This window comes from Staurois parvus, unplaced genomic scaffold (genome assembly GCF_062004578.1).
Source record: "Staurois parvus isolate SC_StPar_1 unplaced genomic scaffold, SC_StPar_1.0 ptg000430l, whole genome shotgun sequence".
NCBI classification, from domain to species: domain Eukaryota; kingdom Metazoa; phylum Chordata; class Amphibia; order Anura; family Ranidae; genus Staurois; species Staurois parvus.
This window is the reverse complement of record NW_028318226.1, coordinates 3652397-3677602: the sequence shown is the minus strand read 5'-3', so window position 1 is coordinate 3677602 and position 25206 is coordinate 3652397. Positions and strand designations below refer to the sequence as shown.

Genomic DNA, 25206 nt, shown 5'->3' with positions numbered 1-25206 from the left:
AGCAGTCTCTTTTGTGCCAGGGGAAAGTCTTTGGTAGGAATGTCCAGCTGTTCCAGTAGTAGCTTGAACTGAGATTTGTCCTAGAACACCAGGGCTGCTTGTAGAGGGGGACATATGGCTTCTACCCCTGGTTGGGCCTCAGAGATGCAGTGATAAGGAACAATGTAGAGGTCAGCCAGGGTGGCGTTCCTGGGCAGTGCAATTGTTGTGGTTCCCAGGCAGGGGCGGACTGACAACTCATGGGGCCCCCGGGCAATAGGGGATCATGGGGACCCTGTGTCCTTGCCCAAACTCAAAGCACACCCAAAAAAGCCTATAAAAGTACCTGGGGCATTTCATGGAGCCCACTACTGACCCCGGGCCCTCGGGCAGTGCCCGAGTGCTCGAATGGTCAGTCCGCCCCTGTTCCCAGGTTGATAAACTGCACCAAGACTCTTCCCTTGTGGATTTTGGACAACCCACCAGCCACTCCTCTGGTGTCTGTGGTGTTCGACCAAGACAGTGATCCACTGTAGCTTCCTATTGTGACCAGACCCCACTTGTGTGGGCATGTGGACCACCCCTACTTGCTCCAGTTGGTTGTCCTCTTCTAGGCCTCATAGGTCTGGATGGAGGAAGGCACCTCTAAGGGCAGTATTGACAATTTATTTAGTAAACAATGGATAAATTGCACTTACAAGTTAAACTGTTAAAAAGACTCATCGTGTGGTAATTAGATCCAGGTGGGACATCCAGCCGTCCAGCAGTAAACTATGTCTATAGGATCAGGAAGTAGAGTCAAGGATGTGCCTGTGCATCAAAAATGAAGCTTGGATAGCAGAGTCAGATGTAGCAGATGAAGGGGGCGGTAATGCATTTTGGAGCATGCTCAATAGGCTCCTTCTTCAGACCTGAGCCCCAGTAGAACCCTGACATTTTTATAGTGTGAAGGGAATGGGAGGGAGGCAAGTAATTCCTGGGTCCTAAGGACCTACATATTTTCCTGCATCGTAGAGGAATTAATACAAGTAAAAAAATGATATAAAAACAGAAATAAAAATAGAAATAAAAACACACAAAGAGAATAGCTCTAATGCTTTTGGGTTAAAAAGTATACGAGTGTGTATGTATACATATAATTACATATATCTAAAAAAATGGCATATTCGATAGAAGGGAAATAGAAAATGACAATTAAATCTAAAAATAAATAAAATTGAACAATGGAGGTTAAAATAAATATTAATAATAATGAATAAATCAATGAGGTAATGAAAAATGTAGATTATTGTACCATACATAAAAAAAATAATAGAAATAAATATAAAAGCAAAATAAACACAAGGTTTGAAAAACGCATTTTAATAAAAACGCATTTTAATAAATGGGCTTGCTATAATAGTATGTGAATTTTATGTATCTCCTTATTATCCCTTTGTGATGTACTAAAAGGGATCGTAGTTAAGTGAGAGAGTGATAAGGAAGGGATATACCTAAATTAGTTGGAAAAAGTACAAACAGCTGTATAAGGATATTGTGTTGATATTTATAACCACCATTTGGAAGGAAGCGAATGTCTCTATAAAATGGAGCTTATTTCAAGCTCTTCATTTAGGCCACCAGGGGATAACACATCCAAGGTGTAGCTCCAAAAAGTTTGCCTCTGACAGAGACGCAAAAAACACTCTGCCAGAGGGAGGTCCCGTGGCATTCCTTCAATGATCCACACACTAAGACTGTCAGTGGATTTTTCGTGGCATTCAAGGAAATGTCTGGGTATGCTATGCTGATCTTTTCCATCCTCTATAAGACGATGGTGCAAAACGTTTACAAAGGGTACGTGTGGTTCTACCCACATAGTTCAGACCACAAGGACAAATTAGACAATAGACCACGTATTCAGAAGAGCATGTGTAAAATTCCTTAATCTGATATGATATCCCTTTAACAGTGAACTCCTTTTGTCCATGATGAATAAACTGGCATGTCTTACATAAGGGTTTTTTGCACTGCTACATACCAACAATAGGGGAAAGGGTGAGAGGAACTGTGTTCTTTCTCTTAGTTTTAAGTTTGCTGGGTGCTATTTTCTCTTTTAAATTGGGAGCTTTCCTGTATGAAAACTTGGGTTGTGGTAAAAGTGATTTGAAGTAAAGGTCTTGGTGCAAGATTGGCCAGTGTTTGCGTATAGTATATTCCATTTGCTTATGATGACTATGGAACTGAGTGACAAATCTAATCTGTGATGGCATATTGTCAGTAGGATATTCTGATGTTGTAGGGCCATTGGTATAAAGTGTGTGGGCTTCTTCTACAATATCCAAAGGGTAACCCTTCTCAATAAATTTATTTTTAAGTATTATACCTTGTGAAGTGTAGTCAGATTGCTGGGTGCAGTTATGGCGCAATCGACAAAATTGGCTTTTAGGAATGTTTCTAAGCCAACGTGGGTGGTGGCAACTCTTATAGTATAAAAAAAGAGTTTCCGTCTGTGGGTTTGGTGTAGTTCCTGGCATGGATCTGATTGTTGCTGTGATAAATATCAAAATCAAGAAAGGCTAGGTGGTCTTTGTCAACTACATGGGTAAATGCCAGGCCCATATCATTGATATTACAGTAGGATACAAAATCCTGAATGTCAGTAATGTTCCCATCCCAAATAATTATAATATCGTCAATGTAGCGACCGTAATACACCATGTGGGATAGGTATGGGTTGTTATGCCAGATATAAAGATGTTCCCAGTGGCCCATAGTGAGATTGGTGTTTGAAGGGGCAAAATTTGCTCCCATCGCTGTGCCTTGTAGCTGCAAGTAGAAATCTCTATCAAATTGAAAATAATTATGAGTAAGGCAAAATAGTGTAGCATTGAGAACAAATGTGGCCTGTCTAGGGATAATGGTAGCATCCTCTGATATAAAATGTTGTATGGCCGTATGCCAACATGGTGGGGTATAGATGTATAAAGAGAGGAGACATCAAGGGACAGCCAAAGATATGTAGGTTCCCATCGATAGGTATGCAGTAGTTCGAATAAGTGTATACCATCTCTGATAAATTACTGCAGATTTTGGGCTAACAGTTGTAAGAAGAAATCTACATATTGTGAGAAGCCGCTGGGAAAGTGGAAAGGGGGGGGGAGAGCGAGCACCCCCCCTGAACCATACCAGACTACATGCCCTCAACATGGGGGGTGCTTTGGGGTAGGGGGAGCCCCCCCAAAACACCCTGTCCCCATGTTGATGGGGACAAGGGCGTCTTCCCCTCAACCCTGGGCTGTGGTTGTGGGGGTCTGCGGGCGGGGGGCTTATCGGAATCTGGAAGCCCCCTTTAATAAGGGGGCACCCAGATCCCACCCCCCCACATGAATGAGTATGGGATACATGGTACCGCTACCCATTCACAAAAAAAAGGTGTAGTGTGAAAAAAGACAGGAGTCATTCTTTGACAAGTCCTTTAATAAATGAATGTCCCCCGATGTAGATACAAAGTCAATCATGATGTCCACCGCTGCTGCTCCGGAAAAAAAAAAGCTCTACCACCGACGCTGGCCCCCAGCCTTCTGCGCAGAAGCTGGTTTGACAGTTCTGAAATATGTAAGGGGCGGGGCCACCCAGTGACATCACCTGTGTGACCCCGCCCCCATGGGACTTCATTGACCGGGCATGCTGGTCACTGATGTCACACGGGGGCGTGGTCACATACGTGATGGCCCCGTCCCTTACATATTTAATTACTGTCAAACCAGTTTCTGAGCAGACAGCCAGGGTCGGTACCGGAGCCTTTTTTTTGAGCGGCGGCAGACATCGTGATTGATGTTGGATCTACTTCGGGGGACATTCTTTTATTAAAGGACTTGTCAAAGAATGACTCCTGTCTTTTTTCCACACTACAGCTTTTTTTTGTGAATGGATAACGCCATACTCATTTACGTGGGGGGGGGTGGGATCTGGGAGCCCCCTTGCACAGCCCAGGGTTGTGGGGAAGACGCCCTTGTCCCCATCAACATGGAAACAAGGTGCTTTGGGGGGGAGCTACTCCTACCCAAGAGCACCCCCCATATTAAGGGCATGTGGCCGGGTTCGGCGGGGGGCGCTCGCGATCGCTCACCCCCCTTTTCCTGACCTGCCCGGCTGCATGCTCGGATAAGGGTCTGGTATGGATTTTGGGGGGGGAACCCCACGCCATTCTTTTATTAATTTTGGTGTGGGGCTTCCCCTCAGAATCCATACCAGACCCACATGCCGTTTTTGTAAATTATTTTTTAATTGCCGGCAATTCTTTCTTTTACATTCAGCTGTTAGCGGGAACCCCGCTGACAGCTGAAACATGATTCATGCTTTTCACTACTAAAATACTGCAAGACTTGATAAAATCATGTGGTATTTTAGTAGCTTTTTTAGCGTATTCAAATAATTTTTTTTTTTAAAAATGCTATGTGGTATCCTACCGCATACTTGGGTGCAGTAGGATACTGCTTAGTGAATTGTGCCCTGGATATGGACCAGTCAAAAAACGCTACTAAACGCAAACGCTTATAAACACGGGTAACTGTGTTTACATGCGTTTACAAGTGTTTGGCGTTTGAAACGCCGGTAAAATCTACTCCTGAACGCAATTTTGCTGTGTTCAAAAAACGACTGTTAACTCAGCTGCCTGTGAACGACTTTGAATGACTATGTATACATGGACACATAGGAAAATATTAGGGAGAGTTCAGGGGCTGCTGAAAAAAAACGCAAAAAAGCTCCTGAATATCAGTTTATCAGCTGCAGTGTACATGAGCCCTTACTACCACGGAAGTTGCCAAACTCCTTTCTGAGGCCCATCACCTGTCCCCTGGACCCTGTCCCTTCAAAATTACTACAGTCCCTTTCCTGCTCTATCCTAAAGTCTTCAACCCAGGGCTCAAAATTTCAAGTCCTGAGCTACTAGCCAGGTCTTAAGAGTTACTCGTCACCAGTTGTCCCATCCAACCCCTACTCTGGCCCGCCCCAAATCCACCCATAAACATGCCCTCCTAAATTATCTCATGAAATGATACTGTTAAATGTTCCTCGAATTACATCAGCGTCCCCAGAGTTGCCACACATTAAATCAGGGTCCTTAGGTTCCCCCTGCATTACATCAGGGGGTGTACATATACACATAAAGACACATGTACACACACATACAGACACATGTACACATACGCACACATACAGACATATGTACATACACACATACAGACACATGTACACACACATACAAACACATGTATACAGCCCTCTAAAAAGTTGCGGTACAGAGCAGATGCCTTCCATCTCACAGCCGAGGACTGCACTGTAGGGGGAGGCAGAAAGCACAGCAGACATTCCCCCTCCCTTTGCTTTCACTTTGCTCAGCAGTGTGACAGCTCCCAGTGCCGATGAACAGACGGCCCTGTGGGACACACTCACCGCCATGTTATTTCCACTTGCCATATGCAAGCAGGCAAGTGAAAATTTTGAGGCCTGCTTTAACCCATATCTTCAACCTCTCTCTCCTGTGCTTTAACCCATATCTTCAACCTCTCCCTCCTGTTTGAATAACTTAAGACCCATCTCCTTGCTCCCAATTGCCTTCAAACTTCTTGAATGCCTTGTCCACAACAGTATGAGTTGCTACCTTACAGACAGCTGCCTTACAATCTAGCTTCCTCCCACAACATTCCACTGAAACTGCCCCACTAAAACTCACTAATGACCTACTAACTGCTAAAACCAAAGGCCCTTACTCCATATTCAAACTCTTATACATTTCCACTGCCTTTGACACAGTCAACCACTTGCTCCTCTTCAATAAACTTCACTACCTTGGCCTCTGTAACCCCCATCTTCCTTTAGATTGTAAGCTCCATGAGCTGAGCCCTCCTGTTCCTTCTGTATTGATCTGTATTGTAATTGTACTGTCCTCCATTGCATTGTAAAGTGCTGTGCAAACTGTTGGCGCTATACAAATCCTTTCTCATATTTTTATGTTTCAAGTTATGCCAAATATTTTCAATTGGCTTGAGTGGCTGAATAATTGCAATCCCACAATCCTGTGGTGTCAGATCGCATCCTGGCACAAGTGAATTTGGATCTTTTGTTTTCACAAACACTTATGCTGATTTTTTATCACTTTATTATTTTGAATAAAGTCCCCTTTTTGGAGACTTTATTTCAAACATACAGTAAATTGCACGTGGTGTTTTGTTGTTTTAATGGGACATTACCTATGAGTACACCCCTTTTGAAAAGTAAGATTTTATTCAATATCTTAATGAACACAAGAACAATTTCCAAAATTTTGACAAAACTGAGTTTTATAGAACATTTGTTTAGCTCATTACATGAAAGTAAGGTTATTAATATAATTTAGATTACACAATCTTCACTTTTACTTAAATTAGATGATGCAAAAATGAATATATCCCACAACAAAAACTACTCCATCTAGTATCTTGTATGACCTCCATGATTTGTAAGGACAGCACCAAGTCTTCTAGGCATGCAATGAACAAGTTGGGGACACATTGCTACATCTATCTTTTTTTCCATTTTTCAAGAGCCTGGATGCTGGATGGAGAGTGATGCTCAACTTGTCTCTTCAGAATTCCCCATAGGTGTGTGATTGGGTTCAGATCAAGAGACATACTTGGCCACTGAATCACTTTCACCCTGTTCTTCCTCAGAAATGCAATAGAGGCCTTAGATGTGTGTTTTGGATCATTGTCGTTAGAAAAGTTCCCTGACGACCAAGGGCACGGAGTGATGGTAGCATCTTCTTCCTCAATATAGAGCAGTACATCTGTGAATTCATGATGCCATCAATGAAGTGAAGCTCCCCGACACCAGCAGAACTCATGCAGCCCCACAGAAGGATACTGCCACCATCATGTTTCACTGTAGGCACCATGCATTTTTCTTTGTACTCCTCACCTTTGCGACGCCATACAGTTTTGAAGCCATCAGTTCCAACAACATTGATCTTGATCCCATCAATCCAGTGTACAGAGTCCCAGTAGTCTTCTTCTTTTTCAGCATGGATCATGGCAATTCTAAGCTGGCTTTTTTGTGTATGGGCTTTAGGAGATGCTTCCTTCATGGACAACACCCATGCATGCTATTTCTCTGAAGTGTATGCCGTATTGTGTCATGGGAAACAAGCACCCCATGTTCTATAGAATGTTGCAGAGCAAGTCCTTGACCTCCTGACATAAAGATGGGGAAATATGATGGGAAGGTATCACTACTGAATGGGTGGAGCATCCCCAGTACATCTCCTGTATGGATTGAGTGATCGATGGCCTTGGTTTAGCTGTAGCCTTCCGGGCTGGCAGCAAAACCAGTAGATGCTTTCAAGCAGTTGGTGAGGTAGCTTTTTTTTTTTCACCGTAGAGGATAGTTCTGGAAGGGGATGTCCATCTGTTCCAACAGTAACTTGTATTGTGTCTCTTTTAGCATGGACATGGCTGCTTTTAGTGGGGAACAAACGGCCTCTACCCCAGGTTGAGGCTCCAACATGCTGTGACAGGGCACTATGTACAGGTCTGCTATGGTGGCATCATTCGGCAGTGAAACCAGGATATCCCCAGGTTGATGAGATGCACCAGAACCTTACCTTTGTAGACCTTGGACAAGGTGCATGTGAATACCCACTCCCCTGGCACCAATGGGTCCTTGCGGAATTCCACCATTACTGTGACCCCTTGAAGCTTCTAGTGGGCCCCAAGGGGAAGAGACCAGACTACCTCTTGGAGGGGTGACAGTGATAGTTTTTGTTTGGGGGAGTGCAGACAACTCCAAGCTGTTTGGCCTGTTTCCTCGCTACCCTCTAGGTAAGCCCCGTATCACGTTGAGACATATAGCTTGCAGACCACAACCATACGCATGCTGGCCGGAATGTTTTAACTTGTCCAGCACGCTGGGCAAGTCCAAGTCTTTTAACACGTTAATGCCTAGAACACTAGGGGAGCTTGCTGATCTGCGAGTCACCACTACCCCTACCTAGTTCACCACTTGATCTTCAATCTGGATCCTCACCCAGGTGACACATTCTACCAGGAAGGGCAAATTGTTGGCCACCGTGAGGAATAGCCAGGAGGGATCCAGTTGGTCTCATGTCCCAAACTGCTGGGTGTAGAAGTCATACTGACATAGTCACTGGCACCGGTGTATTCCCTGAACGCACTCAGGAGACATGCTCACAGGCATAGATATGTCAGATAGCTGTGCAAGTTCTTGAGCCAAGGCTGGAGGGTGTATATAACTGAGGGATTGTGTGATATCACATCTCCACCTACTATTCTCTGGTCCTAAGCCTCACCCAAAGACCAGCATTTTTTGGAGGGCTGAGACAAGCTAAGGGAGCATTTTTTTGAGGTACACTCACAGCTGTATGTATGTTTACATTAAAACGTATTAATTTATGGCAAAAGGCAATTTTTTTTATTTGGTTTTACAACCACTTGAATGTTAAAGTTCAGCCATTCACAAGACGCCCAGTGGGTAGGGGCCCGACCGGGAATACTCACAGAATGCAACACCGGTGTGTAGCAGAGCAAGTCTAGATTGTGCCGACAGCATCTGTCTTAAAGGGATGGAAATCATCCTGGACGGTCCACAGGCACTCGTGCTACTACTTGTCCTGCTACACTCTGTCATCAACTCTAAGAGGTGTTGGACAGGTGAAACTTTCTCATAAGCTCAGACTCTACCAGCACAGGGTGACATTTCAAGGTAGTAGGACCAGGAATGGACCCCATATCACAGTTGATGGAAGATCTCAATATTCAGGCTTTCATAGTCTTCAGCCACTACCAGAGCGAAATAGAAGTGTGCCTGCTGAACATCTTCAGAGAGAAAGGTGCCGGAATACCTGATCAATGCCCTTTGGGCCACTGTTCCTAGTCTAGCATCCTCTCAGAAGCATAAAGGAAGGCCTCCATCATGTGCGGTCAGTTTCCAGATTAAATGGCTAGCTCGCATATCTCCACCATAGCTAGGGCTGCTCATCAATGCTCTGGGGTCCCAGTGTATTGCATCAGCTGAGGGCAGTTAACTCCTGCTGCCCTTCCAGGGCCCACTGTTCTCCTTCTAGGAGGACAGCTATGCATCAGTTGCCCTTCTGTTTGACATTTTGTTGTACCTCCAGCAGGGCTTCTATGCATTGATTAGCCTCCTCTGAGGCCGTCAGCCTTTCCCCCAGGCCCTTGTGGCCTCCTGCTGTGAATTCGTACCCTGAACAAGAGCCTTCACACATCCTTCATTTTAGGAGCAGCGGCAGTTCAGAGCAAAACCAGTACCTGTTGCTTTAATTTCAAAAGTCTCTCTTTCTAGGGACTCACTAGCAACATCCACCACCATATGTGTCAGGGAATGTGCTTTTATTGTATCTGTATGCAGTGGTGTATTTTGGTTTTGTGCTGCCCTAGGCAAGAGTAAAATTGCCCCCCCCCCACATCTAAATTTGCCCCACCATTTCATCTGCAAACTCCACCCCTTCCTCTTTAGGCCCCACCTCTTCCTATTAGAGCTCCGCCCACTGACACCAATGGGGCGCTATTCCTCCCACTGACACCAATGATGGGGTACGATTCCTCCCACTGGCACTAATGATGGGGCACTATTCCTCCCACTGACACCAATGATGGGGCACTATTCCTCCCACTGACACCAATGATGGGGCACTATTCCTCCCACTGATACCAATGGTGGGGCGCTATTCAGCCCACGGACACCAATGATGGGGTACTATTCCTCCCACTGACACCAATGATGGGGCACTATTCCTCCCACTGACACTAATGATGGTGCCCCATCATTAGTGTCAGTGTGTGAGGAATAGTGCCCCATCATTGGTGTCAGTGGGAGGAATCGTGCCCCATCATTGGTGTCAGTGGGAGGAATCGTGCCCCATCGCCGGTGTCAGTGGGAGGAATCGTGCCCCATCGTCGGTGTCAGTGGGAGGAATCGTGCCCCATCGTCGGTGTCAGTGGGAGGAATCGTGCCCCATCGTTGGTGTCAGTGGGAGGAATCGTGCCCCATCGTTGGTGTCAGTGGGAGGAATCGTGCCCATCATTGGTGTCAGTGGGAGGAATCGTGCCCCATCATTGGTGTCAGTGGGAGGAATAGTGCCCCATCTTTGGTGTCAGTGGGAGGAATAGTGCCCCATCTTTGGTGTCAGTGGGAGGAATAGTGCCCCATCTTTGGTGTCAGTGGGATGAATAGTGCCCCATCTTTGGTGTCAGTGGGAGGAAGTGCCCCATCATTGGTGTCAGTGGGAGGAAAAGTGCCCCCTCATTGGTGTCAGTGACACCAATGAGGGGGCACTATTACTCCCACTGACAAAAATTATACTTACATCGCCGTGCCACCCCCCTGAAAAGTGTCGCCCTAGGCAAATGCCTTGTTTGCCTCGTGGCAAATATGCCCCTGGGACAAGTGAGGGGCAGTGGGACAGGAGGAGCGCAGTGGGACAAGTGAGGAGCAGAGGGACAGAAGGAGCGCAGAGGGACAGGTAGGGGGCAGCGTGACGGGGGGGGCATGGGACAGGATCGGGGCAGTGAGACAGGAGAAGCACAGTGGGACAGGAGAAGCGCAGAAGGATAGATGAGGGGCAGTGGGAAAGGATGAGCGCAGAGGGACAGGTGGGGGGCAGCGTAACAGGGGGCATGGGACAGTATCAGGGCAGCTGGACAGGAGGAGCGCAGAGGGACAGGTAGAGGGCAGCGTGACGGGGGGGCATGGGACAAGATCGGGGCAGCGAGACAGGAGAAGCTCAGAAGGATAGGTGAGGGGCAGTGGGACAGGAGGAGCACAGAGGGACAGGTGGGGGGCAGCGTGACAGGAGAAGGAGCACAGAGGGACAGGAGGAGCGCAGAAGGATAGGTGAGGGGCAGTGGGACAGGAGGAGCGCAGAGGGATAGGTGGGGGGCAGCGTGACAGAGGCATGGGACAGGATCAGGGCAGCTGGACAGGAGGAGCGCAGAGGGACAGGTGAGGGGCAGATGGACAGGAGGAGTGCAGAAGGATAGGTGAGGAGCAGAGGGACAGGAGGAGCGCAGAGGGACAGGTAGGGGGCAGCGTGACGGGGGGGCATGGGACAGGATCGGGGCAGTGAAATAGGAGAAGCACAGTGGGACAGGAGAAGCGCAGAAGGATAGATGAGGGGCAGTGGGAAAGGATGAGCGTAGAGGGACAGGTGGGGGGCAGCGTGACAGGGGGCATGGGACAGTATCAGGGCAGCTGGACAGGAGGAGCGCAGAGGGACAGGTAGGGGGCAGCGTGACGGGGGGCATGGGACAAGATCGGGGCAGCGAGACAGGAGAAGCTCAGAAGGATAGGTGAGGGGCAGTGGGACAGGAGGAGCACAGAGGGATAGGTGGGGGGCAGCATGACAGGGGGCATCGGACAGGATCGGGGCAGCGGGACAGGAGGAGCGCAAAGGGACAGGTGAGGGGCAGTGGGACAGGAGAAGCGCAGTGGGACAAGGGAGGGGCAGTGGGACAGGAGGAGCGCAGTGGGACAGGTGAGGGGCAGTGGGACAGGAGGAGGAGCGCAGAAGGATAGGTGAGGGGCAGTGGGACAGGAGGAGCACAGAGGGATAGGTGGGGGGCAGCGTGACAGAGGCATGGGACAGGATCGGGGCAGCTGGACAGGAGGAGCGCAGAGGGACAAGTGAGGGGCAGATGGAAAGGAGAAGCACAGAGTGACAGGTGAGGGGCAGATGGACAGGAGGAGCATAGAGGGACAGGTGGGGGGCAGTGGGGACAGATGGGTGGTAGTGGGACAATGTGGGGGACAGGAGGGGGAAGTGGAACAGGTGTGGGGCAGGGTGACATGTGGGGGCAGGGGGCAGTGTGATGGATGGGGGCAATGGGACGGGGGAGGGAAGTAGAACAGGTGGGGGGCAGTGTATCAGGGGACAGTGAGACAGGACCAAAGTAGCAGTCCTCCAAGCACTTACCTGTCCAGCAGCGGCTCCTCCAGATGGTGTGAGGATCATTCTAGGACGGGTGCCTGTGTCCCTTCTCCCCCACGATCTCCGGCGGCAGCTGCAAAGGAGCAGGCCGGCTCCGCCCCCCTGACCTCGTCCTCTTCTGCTTCCTCCTTCACTGGCATCTTTTGGCCTTCCTGCAGATCCCGGCACACTAACAGCGGGCCCCACCCCTCACGCGCTCCGAGCGCACACCGGGGATCTGCCCACCACTCCGCTCTCCTCTGCAGCCGGTCCCTCAGCCATGGCGGCCCTGCTCCTGTCCCTTTCCCACGGAAGTGTCCCTTCTGTGGGAAAGGGGGGGCGGCACTGCCGCCGTGCTGCCCCCCTGAAAAGTGCCACCCTAGGCAAATGCCTAGTTTGCCTCGCGGCAAATACGCCCCTGTCTGTATGACTGAAAGGCATTGTACAACACAGACACTGAGAGGGGTTACTCTTCCCGAGTTTATCTTCTTAGAGAAAAAATGCTTCACTTCAGCAGTCAGACAAAAACAAAGTCCTATCAAACTTGAGCAAATACATCCATAAACTAATCTTTTCCTCAGCCTAAACAACTCAGTCTGATAGTAAAATGCCAAGTACTGTCAAACAGAAAAGCAATTTCTCAGTTCACCATCCACAGAGGTTCACAAAATCCATTGCACAGACTCTTCTTGTGAGGCGTTCCAGCCCTTTTATAATGATACAGGTGTCCTAGCATGAGGACCAGAGTGACCAGTGCTCATGGAGACAGTTGAAGGTAAGCATGTTCTGCAGGCCAAGGTAAGGCACATCTGCCTTTCTTTTCTCAAAGTGGCCAAGTAGGGGCGCACTGACAACTCATGGGGCCCCCGGGTAATAGGGGATCATGGGGCCCCTGTGTCCTCGCCCACACTCAAATCACACCCAAAAAAGCCTATGAAAGGTACCAGAATAATCTCATGGGGCCCCCTACTGACCCGGGCAGTGCCCGAGTTCCCCAATGGTCAGTCCGCCTCTGTGACCAAGTAATACAACCACAGCATGCACAGGAGTTAGTTAAGTGGCTGTTAAAGCATTCCTCAAATGACCTCCTCTCAGGTGCAGAGCAGCCAGGAGTGTGCAAGTCTTTCTAATGGTCCCACTTCCTATCTAGCTCCCCATAGTTGTTTTCTCAGAGCCTAATGAATCTTGTTATGTGTTCCAGAACCCAGAGGCTTTGTAGAGCTTTGGGTGCTAATAAGTCTTCATTCCTAAGTCTACATCTTACATGGTAGCTAAACTCAGCCGTGCACAGGCATTTATATATGTGAACTGACTGTGCTCTCTATCTTGCTCTTCCTGCTATGTTATGGACTTGCTGTACAAATCCCTCCTGCAATGAAACCATGATTGTTTGCTTCCTTGTTGAATAAAAGTGCAAGACAAACCTGCCTGTATTGTTCCCGGTCTATTGCATGGTGTACCATTGCCACTATCAGCTGATCCTATTTCCCTTACTATATGTAAAATATCATTTTAAAGCTTGCAAATTATAAAATAAAATTGATTTCAAAGCTATTATGTTTTACTTTTAAGACATAGAACAGTGGTCTCCAAACTGCGGCAATTTGCATTGGGTCACTATTCCTCCCACTGACACCAACAATGGGAAACTAATTCCTCCACTGACATCAACAGTGGGGTACTATTCCTCCCACTGACACTAACAATGGGACAATAATTCCATCACTGACCTCAACAATGGGGTATTATTCCTCCCACTGACAACAACAATTGGGCAATAATCCCTCCACTGACATCAACAGTGGAGTACTATTCCTCCCACTGACATCAACGATAGGGGAATTAGTTCTCCTACAGACATCAAAGATGGGGAACTATTCCTCCCACTGAGATCAATGATGAGGCACTATTTCTCCCACTGACACCAATAATGAGGCACTATTCCTCCCACTGGGGCACTAAGATTTCCTCTAATATGAAAGTCAGGACATTGTTTACTCCCACTGACACCAGGATATTTTCTGCTCCCACTGGCCATGGCCCGTCCCCCCTAAAGTCTGAAGAACAGTAAACTGGCCTTTTCTTCAGAAAGTTTGGAGACCTCTGACATAGAAAATAGAAAAAACAAAAGGTTTTCTCCAGGCAGTAAAATTAACCTTTTTTATTTTTTTTCATTACAGACTGTCTTCCTCAGGATGAACGTTTTGCTCTTATATTCACAGTGGCCGCTTTCTTGAACAATCTATTCACCCTTCCTTCTGGTTATGTTTTTGACCGCTTTGGAACCATGGTGGCAAGGTTTATTTGCATGTAAGAATACAATTTATTATTGTTTTTTAATTGTTAAAAAAGTTTGCCTCATAAAAAGTAACTCCGCATGCAAGCTTCCAGACATTGATTTTTGAACAGGTCACACAGGCCCAGGCCAAGATGTCAGGACAGCTAGGTGCAGCCAAAAAAAAACAAAAACCAGCAAAAACGCATATGATTTTTGGTATGGATCAGTGTTAAAGTAGCCTAAAACTGGCGAGTGCAAAATCTGGTACAGCTGTGCATGGTAGCCAATCAGCTTCTAACTTCAGCTTGTTCAATTAAACTTTGACAAAAAAAAGTGGGAGCTAATTGGTTTCTGTGCAGAGCTGCATCTGATTTTGCAAGCTCCAATTTTAGCAAATCAATTTCATGATGTTATGGAACAACATGGTATTCATAAATAACTTCAGTGACAGCTTATTTTATCAGTGGATCTTTGCATGTGGAATTTGATTTTTTTTTAATGTTTACAATTCAATCAAAGGAAGAAGCAGCAACCCACCCAATCTATTAATTGAGCCACATCAGTTCAAAAATACTTTTTTTTTAGGTAGATTTAGCAGCAACATATGTGTTTTTACCACGTAATAGTACTGGCAGAAGTAGCAGACTTAAGGCTTGGTTCAAACCTATGCAGTTTGCTTTTGATCCATTTCTGCAGTGCTTTTTGCGGTTTTGCAAATGTGCTTTTGACACATTTTTCACACTTTTTTTAATGTGGTTTGCATTTTTTATGTTTTTTTTTTTGCCCAATTTATTGTTGGGCAGATTTGAAAATGTCTATTGAAGCAAATATGCACCATTTGGGTAATTAAAAAGTGCCTGAACCTTTCCAAAAACGCAGCATCTGAAAAAAGCATATACTGTATGTGAATCTGTCCCATAGGAAACCATGTTAAATGGACTGTAGTTATTTTCTTCAAAAAGCACCATAAAATACATAGGTGTAAGAAAGGTGTATAGAAAGGCAAGCCACAAGAAGGTGTCTTCTATAAAAAAAAAATGGAGCTAAATCCCTCAGGTATAGCTTGGTAAAAATTGGCCAATGGCGAAATAGTTTGGTGGTATAGTTGTGAGCTCTCTTTTTCTGCAGTACCGTACTGATTATTTTATATAGTATGGTTTGGTAGAAATTGGCCAGAGACAGGACAGTTTTGAATAATCAGAAACAGGCTCGAATTCAGATACACACATCACAAGCAGTTGCATTCCTACAATAAAATTTAGAACAACAGTTCTCAGGTACACTTGGGAAAAAAATTGACTAGTGGCAATAAAGTACGTGAGCAGCTAGAATAGGCCTGAATTTTAAAACAAAATGCAAGTGCTCACCTGCAGTAAAAATTAGAATGTAGTTAAAAAACTGACCAATAGTAAGATAGTATATGATCACAAAGAATAGGCTCAATTTGGAAGCCAAAGGCAGGTGTTTTGAAACAGTATATTAGTGTGTAGTGTCTCAAATATAGAAGTGACAAAATTGGCCAGCAGCAGGACAGTACTTTTGCAGCTAAACAAGGACCACATTAACACACAAGGCAGGTGTTTTCCATCTGTAGAAATTAAATCGTAGTAGCAAGACAATATGTGAGCAGGTAGAAGAGGGACAAACTCAGAGACATAAGGCAGATTTTTTTTTCTGCAAAGGGAAGAACAAAAAGAGGGTGCCAGTAGGTAGTAACATTGGCAGCAATCAGCTTTTTAAGGAAAAGGCATTTTACAACGGTGAAACAGATAGAAAGTAGTAATTTAATCAGTGACATCCAAAGTGGGTGTTTGGTAGTTATCTATGGTTCAGACATGATCATTTTTATAAAAGGGAGTTAGTCCACACTGTTTGTGAACAGGCATATGCACTTCTCACAACTCCTTTCACTTCGCTGCAGGCTTTCTCAGGTATGATAGCAGCAGGATAGGCCAGTATTTGAGTGAATATTGGACTTACGCAAGCAAGGTACATCTGAACACACTGTAGTCCATGGGGTCCTTTCAATAATAGCCTTTTAATAAATAAAGTCATAAATCACTAGGTTCAGGAGCTTCCTGTGAATGGTGTGTATGTGCAGGCCTGCGACAGCTTCACTGAGTGCTGCAGGAGCCAACACCGCTGACGCTCTTTCACAGGCTGTAAGTAGAACAGATACACTATATTGCCAAAAGTATTGGGATGCCTGCCTTTACATGCACATGAACCTTAATTGCATCCCAGTCTTAGTCTGTAGGGTTCAATATTGAGTTGGCCCACCCTTTGCAGCTATAACAGCTTCAACTCTCCTGGGAAGGCTGTCCACAAGGTTTAGGAATGTGTCTATGGGAATGTTTGACCATTCTTTCAGAAGAACTTTTGTGAGGTCATGCACTGATGTCAGAAGAGAAGGCCTGGCTTGCAATCTTTGTTCTAATTAATCTCAAAGGTGGTCTATTGTGCTGAAGTCAGGACTCTGTGCAGGCCTGTCAAGTTCCTCCACCCCAGAGACCCTCATCCATGTCTTTATGGACCTTGCTTTCTGCACTGGTGCGCAGTCATGTTGGAACAGGAAGGGGCCATCCCCAAACTGTTCCCACAAAGTTGGAAGCATGAAATTGTCCAAAATGTCTTGGTATGGCGATGCCTTAAGAGTTACCTTCACTGGAACTAAGGGGCCAAGCCCAACCCCTGAAAAACAACCCCACACCATAATCCCCCTCCACCAAACTTTACACTTGGCAAAATGCAGTCAGGCAGGTTCTGTTCTTCTGGCAACCACCAAACCTAGACACGTCCATCGGATTGCCAGACAGAGAAGCTTGATTAGTCCCTCCAGAGAACACGTCTCCACTGCTCTAGAGTCCAGTGGTGGTGTGCTTTACATCACTGCATCTGACGCTTTGCATTGCACTTGGTAATGTAAGGCTTGGATGCAGCTCCATCCCATTCCATGAAGCTCTCTACACACTATTGTGCGAATCCTGAAGGCCACACGAAGTTTGGAGGTCTTTAGCTGTTGACTGCAGATAGTTGGTGACTTCTGCGCACTGTGTGCTTCAGCATGCACTGATCCGCTCTGTCATTTAACGTGGCCTACCACTTTGTGGCTGAGTTGTGGTTATTCCCAGTTGCTTTCACTTTGTTATAACACCATTAGCAGTTAACTGTGGAATATTTAGTAGCAAGGATATTTTACAGCTTAATTTATTGCACAGGTGGCAACCTATCATGGTACCACACTTGAATTCACTGAGTTCCCGAGAGCAATCCATCCTTTCACAAATGTTTGTAGAAGCAGTCATCATGCCTAGGTACTTGATTTTATAAACATGTGGCCATGGAGGTAATTGGAACAACTGAATCCAATGATTTCGAGGGGTGTCCCAATACGTTTGGCAATATAGTGTATATTGGTCAGGAAAATAATCCCTACCACCCTCAAGAAATGCGCAAAAAAGCACTTTCGAAGAGCTTCCTTGACATGCCACATTTCAGACTCCCTGTGGGTTGGTGGCAGGTGGTTGGCCATTCTTGCTTTATATCATGAATCCAAGAAGGGAGACTACACAAAAATTATCCCTCTCCTTTGTTACCCATATCTAAGGGTCTGTGGGCATTACAGCATGAAGTTTCCCATAAACTACAAATTGCCTGTTTACAACAGTGTAACAGACCATGTGAGGAAATGTTAACCACTGTAAGCACTCCTGGTAGTGTTACAGTTTTACCCAGCTTATGTTGCTATCACTTTACTAGACAGTTTGGCTTGCAAGTAATTCTACTGAGGTGTTCTCTAACAGCCCTTCTGTGTTAGTGCTTTTGTTGTTTTGCAATGCCTTTTGCAGAATGCTGCTCTCTTGGACTTGCATTATCTGTCAGGCTCTGCTGAGTAGGCTCTACTGTACTCTGGGTATTGTACAGCTCTGCCTGCCTTGTTAGCTGGCCAATCCTTTGTGAGTTTGACCTCAGGGGGTTGAACCAGTTAAAGCAGCTGAGCCCAAATGTGGAATGTTGCTCTTTGGGAGAGGTCCTTCTCTAGCAGCCAGACTATGTGCCTGATGGGTGAACCTAGGGCTGGTGCCCAAGCCTAGAGGGCTTGGTTGTCTTTCAAGCTCTTTACCTAGGGAAACAACACAGTGTATACAGTCAGGTCCATAAATATTGGGACATCGACACAATTCTAACATTTTTGGCTCTATACACCACCAGAATGGATTTGAAATGAAACAAACAAGGTGTGATTTAACTGCAGACTGTCAGCTTTAATTTGAGGGTATTTACATCCAAATCGGGTGAACGGTGTAGGAATTACAACAGTTTGCATATGTGCCTCCCACTTGTTAAGGGACCAAAAATAATGGGACAATTGGCTTCTCAGCTGTTCCATGGCCAGGTGTGTGTTATTCCCTCATTATCCCAATTACAATGAGCAGATAAAAGGTCCAGAGTTCATTTCAAGTGTGCTATTTGCATTTGGAATCTGTTGCTGTCAACTTCTCAAGATGAGATCCAAAGAGCTGTCACTATCAGGGAAGCAAGTGATCATTAAGCTGAAAAAACAAAACAAACCCATCAGAGAGATAGCAAAAACATTAGGCGTGGCCAAAACAACTGTTTGGAACATTTTTAAAAAGAAGGAACGCACCGGTGAGCTCAGCAACACCAAAAGACCAAGAAGACCACGGAAAACAACTGTGGTGGATGACCGAAGAATTCTTTCCCTGGTGAAGAAAACACCCTTCACAACAGTTGGCCAGATCAAGAACAGTCTCCAGGAGGTAGGTGTATGTGTGTCAAAGTCAACAATCAAGAGAAGACTTCACCAGAGTGAATACAGAGGGTTCACCACAAAATGTAAACCATTGGTGAGCCTCAAAAACAGGAAGGCCAGATTAGAGTTTGCCAAACGACATCTAAAAAGTCCTTCACAGTTCTGGAACAACATCCTATGGACAGATGAGACCAAGATCAACTTGTACCAGAGTGATGGGAAGAGAAGAGTATGGAGAAGGAAAGGAACTGCTCATAATCCTAAGCATACCACCTCATCAGTGAACCATGGTGGTGGTAGGGTCATGGCGTGGCCATGTATGGCTGCCAATGGAACTGGATCTCTTGTATTTATTGATGATGTGACTGCTGACAAAAGCAGCATTACTTTTGGTCCCTTAACAAGTGGGAGGCACATATGCAAACTGTTGTGATTCCTACACCGTTCACCTGATTTGGATGTAAATACCCTCAAATTAAAGCTGACAGTCTGCAGTTAAAGCACATCATGTTTGTTTAATTTCAAATCCATTGTGGTGGTGTATGGTGGTGTATGGAGCCAAAAATTTTAGAATTGTGTCGATGTCCCAATATTTATGGACCTGACTGTATCTTGGGAAGAAGTCTGTCTTTATGCTACAGCAATAGAGCTGGGTGAGGGAGCCTCATGTTTTATGGAGAGTTGCCACAGAGGTGGCTTTGAGCTGGTGAAGTTGTTCCCCACCCAGCAACTGTCAGTTCTTAGAAGCTGTAAGGGTCTAGATTTCATTTTCTTGGGTGTTTCACCTTCTCCTCTCCATTGCAAGTTCTGCATTGAAGTTGTTGAAACTGAACCTGCATTATTGCAGGATTTGGCTGGGTGTACCTGCATAGGGTGAAGTGTTCTTTATAGGGAGTCCCATTTGCTAGCACAAGGACCATCTAAATGGAGATATTGTGAAGTAAGGTCCCTAATATATGCAAAGGCTCAAATCTCCTGTTTTGCATACATGATGTCTGCTAAACAAAAATATTAAAGTTCAGGGGTAGAGCTGCTAATTGGCTGATCCTTCCTTCAGGAGAGATCAAAGGGTAGTAAATCTGCATTTGGTCACATGACTGCCATTGAATCACAGAGTAATGGGATTTTGTTACCTTTTCTGCTTTTATCACAAAATGCAGGAAACTACAGGGATGTATTTGGAAGAAAAATGTGTAAGTCTCTCAGTATGATGAGGGAGATTATGAACAAGAGCTGCTGTAATAAGGAATCCTCCACAAAGGATCCCACTGTCCATTCATATGTCAGGCGCAGGTCCTGGTGCCCCTTTGGTAGATAACATACTGTAATTACCAGAAAGGTAAAATCCAAATGCATCCACAGCATAATATTTCCTTTATTAATACATTAGAAAAATAGGCTAAAAACAATCAAAACCTATCAAGCAAACAACCATTTCTCATGCATAGCACACTTTCTCAAGGTATGTGGATAAACTAGTGTTGGAGACACACCTATTTAAATTGTACAGGGAACCACCTACAGTAGCCAAACAGTTGATTTTAACTTTGTACTGCATATGAATCAATACATACAGTATATTTGTATAGTCACAACATATTTAAATATATCTAAAAAAAATTGATCAAACTGACATTTTAATATAGCAAAGTCAATAACTATACAAGAAAGAAACAAACTCATTCCTATTTTACCTTAATGGGCCCCTATCAGCCATGTGGAATATCCGTTTAGTTTCTTACTGTTACAGCCCTTTTACCTCTATCACCTCCTCAAGTCAAGGAACTCCCAGTAGTACTCATATGTTCAGAACATGTATACTATAGTTTGGGTCCAATTATATAGCAGGCTCCTTGTACAAGAGGATTCAGAAGGAATCACATGTTCAGCAGTCAGTCCTTCCTCTCTCTCCCCTATTTGTAAAACCTGGGCATTCTGCCAAGTTCATGACTCATCCACTACACAGCAAAGAATGCTGGGAAGGGGAGGAAGCAGGAAGTGAAGGGGAGAACAGAGAGACATGAGGCTGGAGAAAAGACAGGGACATGTGGAGCCCGTCCAAGGAGAGGAGGAGGCACTACAGCACTCAGCGCGGATAGAGGGACCCTGCTGTGTGTTCAGAGTCTGGTGAGCTGTTCCACTGGAGAAAGTAAGACACACCATTCACACCTTGCATATAGACTGGGACATCCGCACCCCACTGCTGGAATCTCACCCAACCGGGGCCCTGTGCAAGCCACAGATCCCCCTGCCTGCTTTGTCCCTCACCACCAGTGTAATTGAGACTGTCTGCCCCGGGGACTGACACATACTGGGAGATTGCATCCTGCGACTGCTCCTGGTCTTGGGGTGCTTTGTGTTGCTTTTAGACACTGAGGTTGGACCCTCTCAGCCCAGAAACCTAGTGAAATCTGATGTAACCCACACCAGCTGAAACTCCAAAGAAGCCTTCAGCTGCTATTTACTTCATTGTAAGGACTAAACGTGCACCAACTAGAGCTCCACCGTTACAAGGACTAGAGTGGGGGAATCTGGCTTAGTAGCCTTATTAGAGGTACCTCTTTATTGCATTCTGTTCTGACTCTGAGGTGATTTTTGGCTAACGCCCCTCAGAAGCAGAATCATACACCGGTGTGGGTAATACATTTCATTGATAGAGTATAAGTAAGTTTATTTGTTTGATATCAGTTGTATTCTGCTTAAAGTGCAACTCTGCCATCCAGAGACTCTTGGCTGTGAAGCCCTCTAGTGGCAGACCAAATTTACTGCATTGCATAAAAGAAGAAAAGTAAGTTTTGAAGTTGAAAGGGGAACCCCACCCCTCTACACTGCATTTCATTCTCCATAAAATTGTTCTTGTTTCATTTAACCCTGTGTCAGCAAATTTCTTGGCGGGGTATTTGCTATTCATTACCAGTTGTGCCAGAGGGATTGGGTTTGCTTAGGGTTGGATCTATTGAGCGCAGGACCCATAATATATTCCAGCTTGTCCCAAGGGGCAGTGCTACAATTACATCATGTAAGTTCAATAATACGGTGAGCATAATCCCTAATCTTACTTTATTATCTTTCTTCTTATAGGGACAAATATGCAGTTACTACATTTTATGGTTGCATATTGGTCTCATCTCAGTTAACAATGATTTTTTTTTTCCTGTTGTATATTCAGTTCACAATAAGTAATGCCAGGCGCTCTATATACTTGTATATGGAAAGTGAATATTGGGTATTTGCTCACTTTTTCTTATATCCTTTCATCTTGTTATGCTATAAGGTAGAAATAATATAATTTACTCTATTCACATATGAGAAGATGTGAATGAAAAATGAAAATGATCTGATCTTTTGCTTTTATTTTTACTTTGGTTCCTTTTTAAACCTTTCCTTATTTATGTTTGTCTTTTTCAATCTCACTTTCATACCTATTGCTTCTAAATGTCTGCCTAATTCACTTGCCTGCATTACAAATCATCATCTCACATCTTATTACATTTTATTGTATAAATTGACCATAGGGGATAGCATGCTTATCATGTACAGAATGGTTTTTCTTATAAGAAAATAAAGCGACAAAGGATATTTTTTCCTACAATCTCAATTTACTAATCTATCATTCATAACACAAATTTTAAGATGCAAAAAGGTGCCTCCTTCTCACCAAAATCTAAATGGAATGCTGTCCTAACTGTATTAGCATTTCAGTATTTAAAAACTAATTTTTTTAGTTTTAGCTTTGAAACTAATTCAGGCCTCCCAACTGCACAACCAATATAATATATGTCCTCTACAGTATATGTCATGACCATAATCTGATATATCTCATATATTATTTATGTATATTGAGGACCCACTCCTCCTCTTAGACAGCAAGAAATAAGTTGGCATACAGTTGCAAGAAAAAGTATGTGAACCCCTTTGGATTACGTGGAGTTTTGCATGAATTGGGCATAAAATGCGCTCTGAACATCATCTAAGTCACAACAATAGAAGAACACAGTCTGCTGAACATAATACTACACAAACATTAGATGTTGCCATGGTTTAATTGCACATAACATGTAAACATTCACAGTGCAGGGAGGAAAAAGTATGTGAACCTTTGGACTTAATAACTGGTTGACCCTCCTTTGGCAGCAATAACCTCAACCAAACGTTTCCTGTAGTTGCAGATCAGACCTACACAACAATCTTGAGTCATTTTGGACCACTCCTCTTCACAAAACTGTTTCATTGTAGCAATATTCTTAAGATGTCTGGTATGAATCGCTCTCTTAAGGTCATGCCACAGCATTTAAATCGGGTTGAGGTCAGGACTCTGACTGGGCCACTCCAGAAGGCGTATTCTGTGCTGTTGCAGCCATTGTTTTGTTGAATTACTTGTATGCTTTGGGTCATTGTCCTGTTGCATCACCCATCCTCTGCAGAGCTTCAGTTGGCGGACAGATGGTCGTACGTTTTTCCTGCAAAATGTCTTGATAAACTCTGGAATTCATTTTCCCATCAATGACAACAATCCGTCCAGGCCCTGAGGCAGCAAAGCAGCCCCAAACCATGATGCTCCCTCCGCCATGTTTTACAGTGGGGATAAGGTTTTGATGTTGGTGTGCTGTGCCTTTTTTCTCCACACATAGTGTTGTGTGTTCTTCCCAAACAACTCAATCTTGGTTTCATCTGTCCACAGTATATTTTGCCAGTAGTGCTGTGGAACATCCAGGTGCTCTTTTGCAAACTTCAAACGTGCTGCAATATTCTTTTTGGACAGCAATGGCTTCCTCCATGGTGTCTTCCCGTGTACTCCATTTTTGTTTAATGTTTTCCTTATTGTAGATGTGTCAACAAAAATGTTAGCATGTGCCAGAGATTTCTGTAGGTCTTTAGCTGACACTCTGGGATTCTTCTTTACCTCATGTAGCATTCTGCGCTGTGCTCTTGCAGTCATTTTTACAGGACGACCATGCCTAGGGAGAGTAGCAACAGTGCTAAACTTTCTCCATTTGTAGACTGTCTTACCGTGGACACATGAACATCAAGGCTTTTGGAGATACTTTTGTAACCCTTTCCAGCTTCATGCAAGTCAACAATTCTTGATCGTAGGTCTTCTGAGAGCTCTTTTCTGCGAGGCATGGTTCACATCAGACAGTGCTTCTTGAAACCAGTAAACCCAAAACAGGTGTGTGTTTTTTAAGGGCAGGACAGCTGTCAGCAACACATCCAATATCATCACACTGATTGGACTCAAGGTTGGCTCACTCCTGGCTCCAATTAGCTCTGGGAGAAGTCATTAAGCTACTTTTTCCTCCCTGCACTGTGAATGTTTACATGTTATGTGCAATTAAACCATGGCAACATCTAATGTTTGTGTAGTATTATGTTCAGCAGACTGTGTTCTTCTATTGTTGTGACTTAGATGACGTTCAGAGCACATTTTTGCCCAATTCATGCAAAACTCCACGTAATCCCAAGGGGTTCACATACTTTTTCTTGCAACTGTATGTAGGGGCTACAGAGGTCCCTATTGACATGCCACTCATTTTATAGTACCATTTGCTGTAGAAGACAAAATAGTTATTCACCAAAACAAACCCCAAATATTTACCAATAAATGTTACATACCCCATTAACTGCTTGCCGACCAGCCACTGTATAAAAACGGCCACAGGGCGGCACCGCTACGCAAAATCAAGTTTTAAAACGTAATTTTGCAAAACAGGTAGGGGGCGTAAGCAAGGCGCGCGACCGCCCTACCCGTGCCACCGATCGTGGCCGTGGGTGTCAATCACCGGGTCCCGGCCGGTCATTACCCGCCGGGTCCCGGCAATTGCCGGCAAACAGTGACACAGAGCACAGCTGCATTGTTTTCAATGCAGCTCTGCTCCCTGTCAGTTCCTAACACACTATTCCTGAAAGTGGAGTTTAGCTCTCAGGATCAGTGTGTTCCAGTGAAGTACACACCCCCCCGCCCACTAGTAAAACACTCATCTCAAATAGTGAACCCTTTGATTGCCTAAAAAAATTGACCCCTTCCTCCACAGTGCCATTAGTACAGTGTCAGTGTTTTTTTTTTGCACTGATCACTGTATTGGTGTCACTGAGGATGTCAGTGACCCCAATTCAGTTCCCCACCAATGCCAACATGTCCGCCGCAGTCCTTCCATAAGTCGCTGATCACTGTCATAAATCGCTGATCACCACCATAAGTCACTGATCGCC

At 45.0% G+C, this 25206-nt stretch overlaps 1 protein-coding gene across 3 annotated transcripts in view; it reads left to right on the top strand.

Moving 5' to 3' along the window:
- SLC43A3 (solute carrier family 43 member 3) overlaps window positions 1-25206 on the top strand; it is a 416880-nt gene that overhangs the window by 110270 nt on the left and 281404 nt on the right. For all 3 annotated transcript variants that reach the window (XM_089687586.1, XM_089687585.1, XM_089687587.1), the window contains exon 4: window positions 14125-14254. In XM_089687586.1, coding sequence (XP_089543712.1) covers window positions 14125-14254 — 130 coding nt within the window. The remainder of the gene's footprint in view (window positions 1-14124; window positions 14255-25206) is intronic.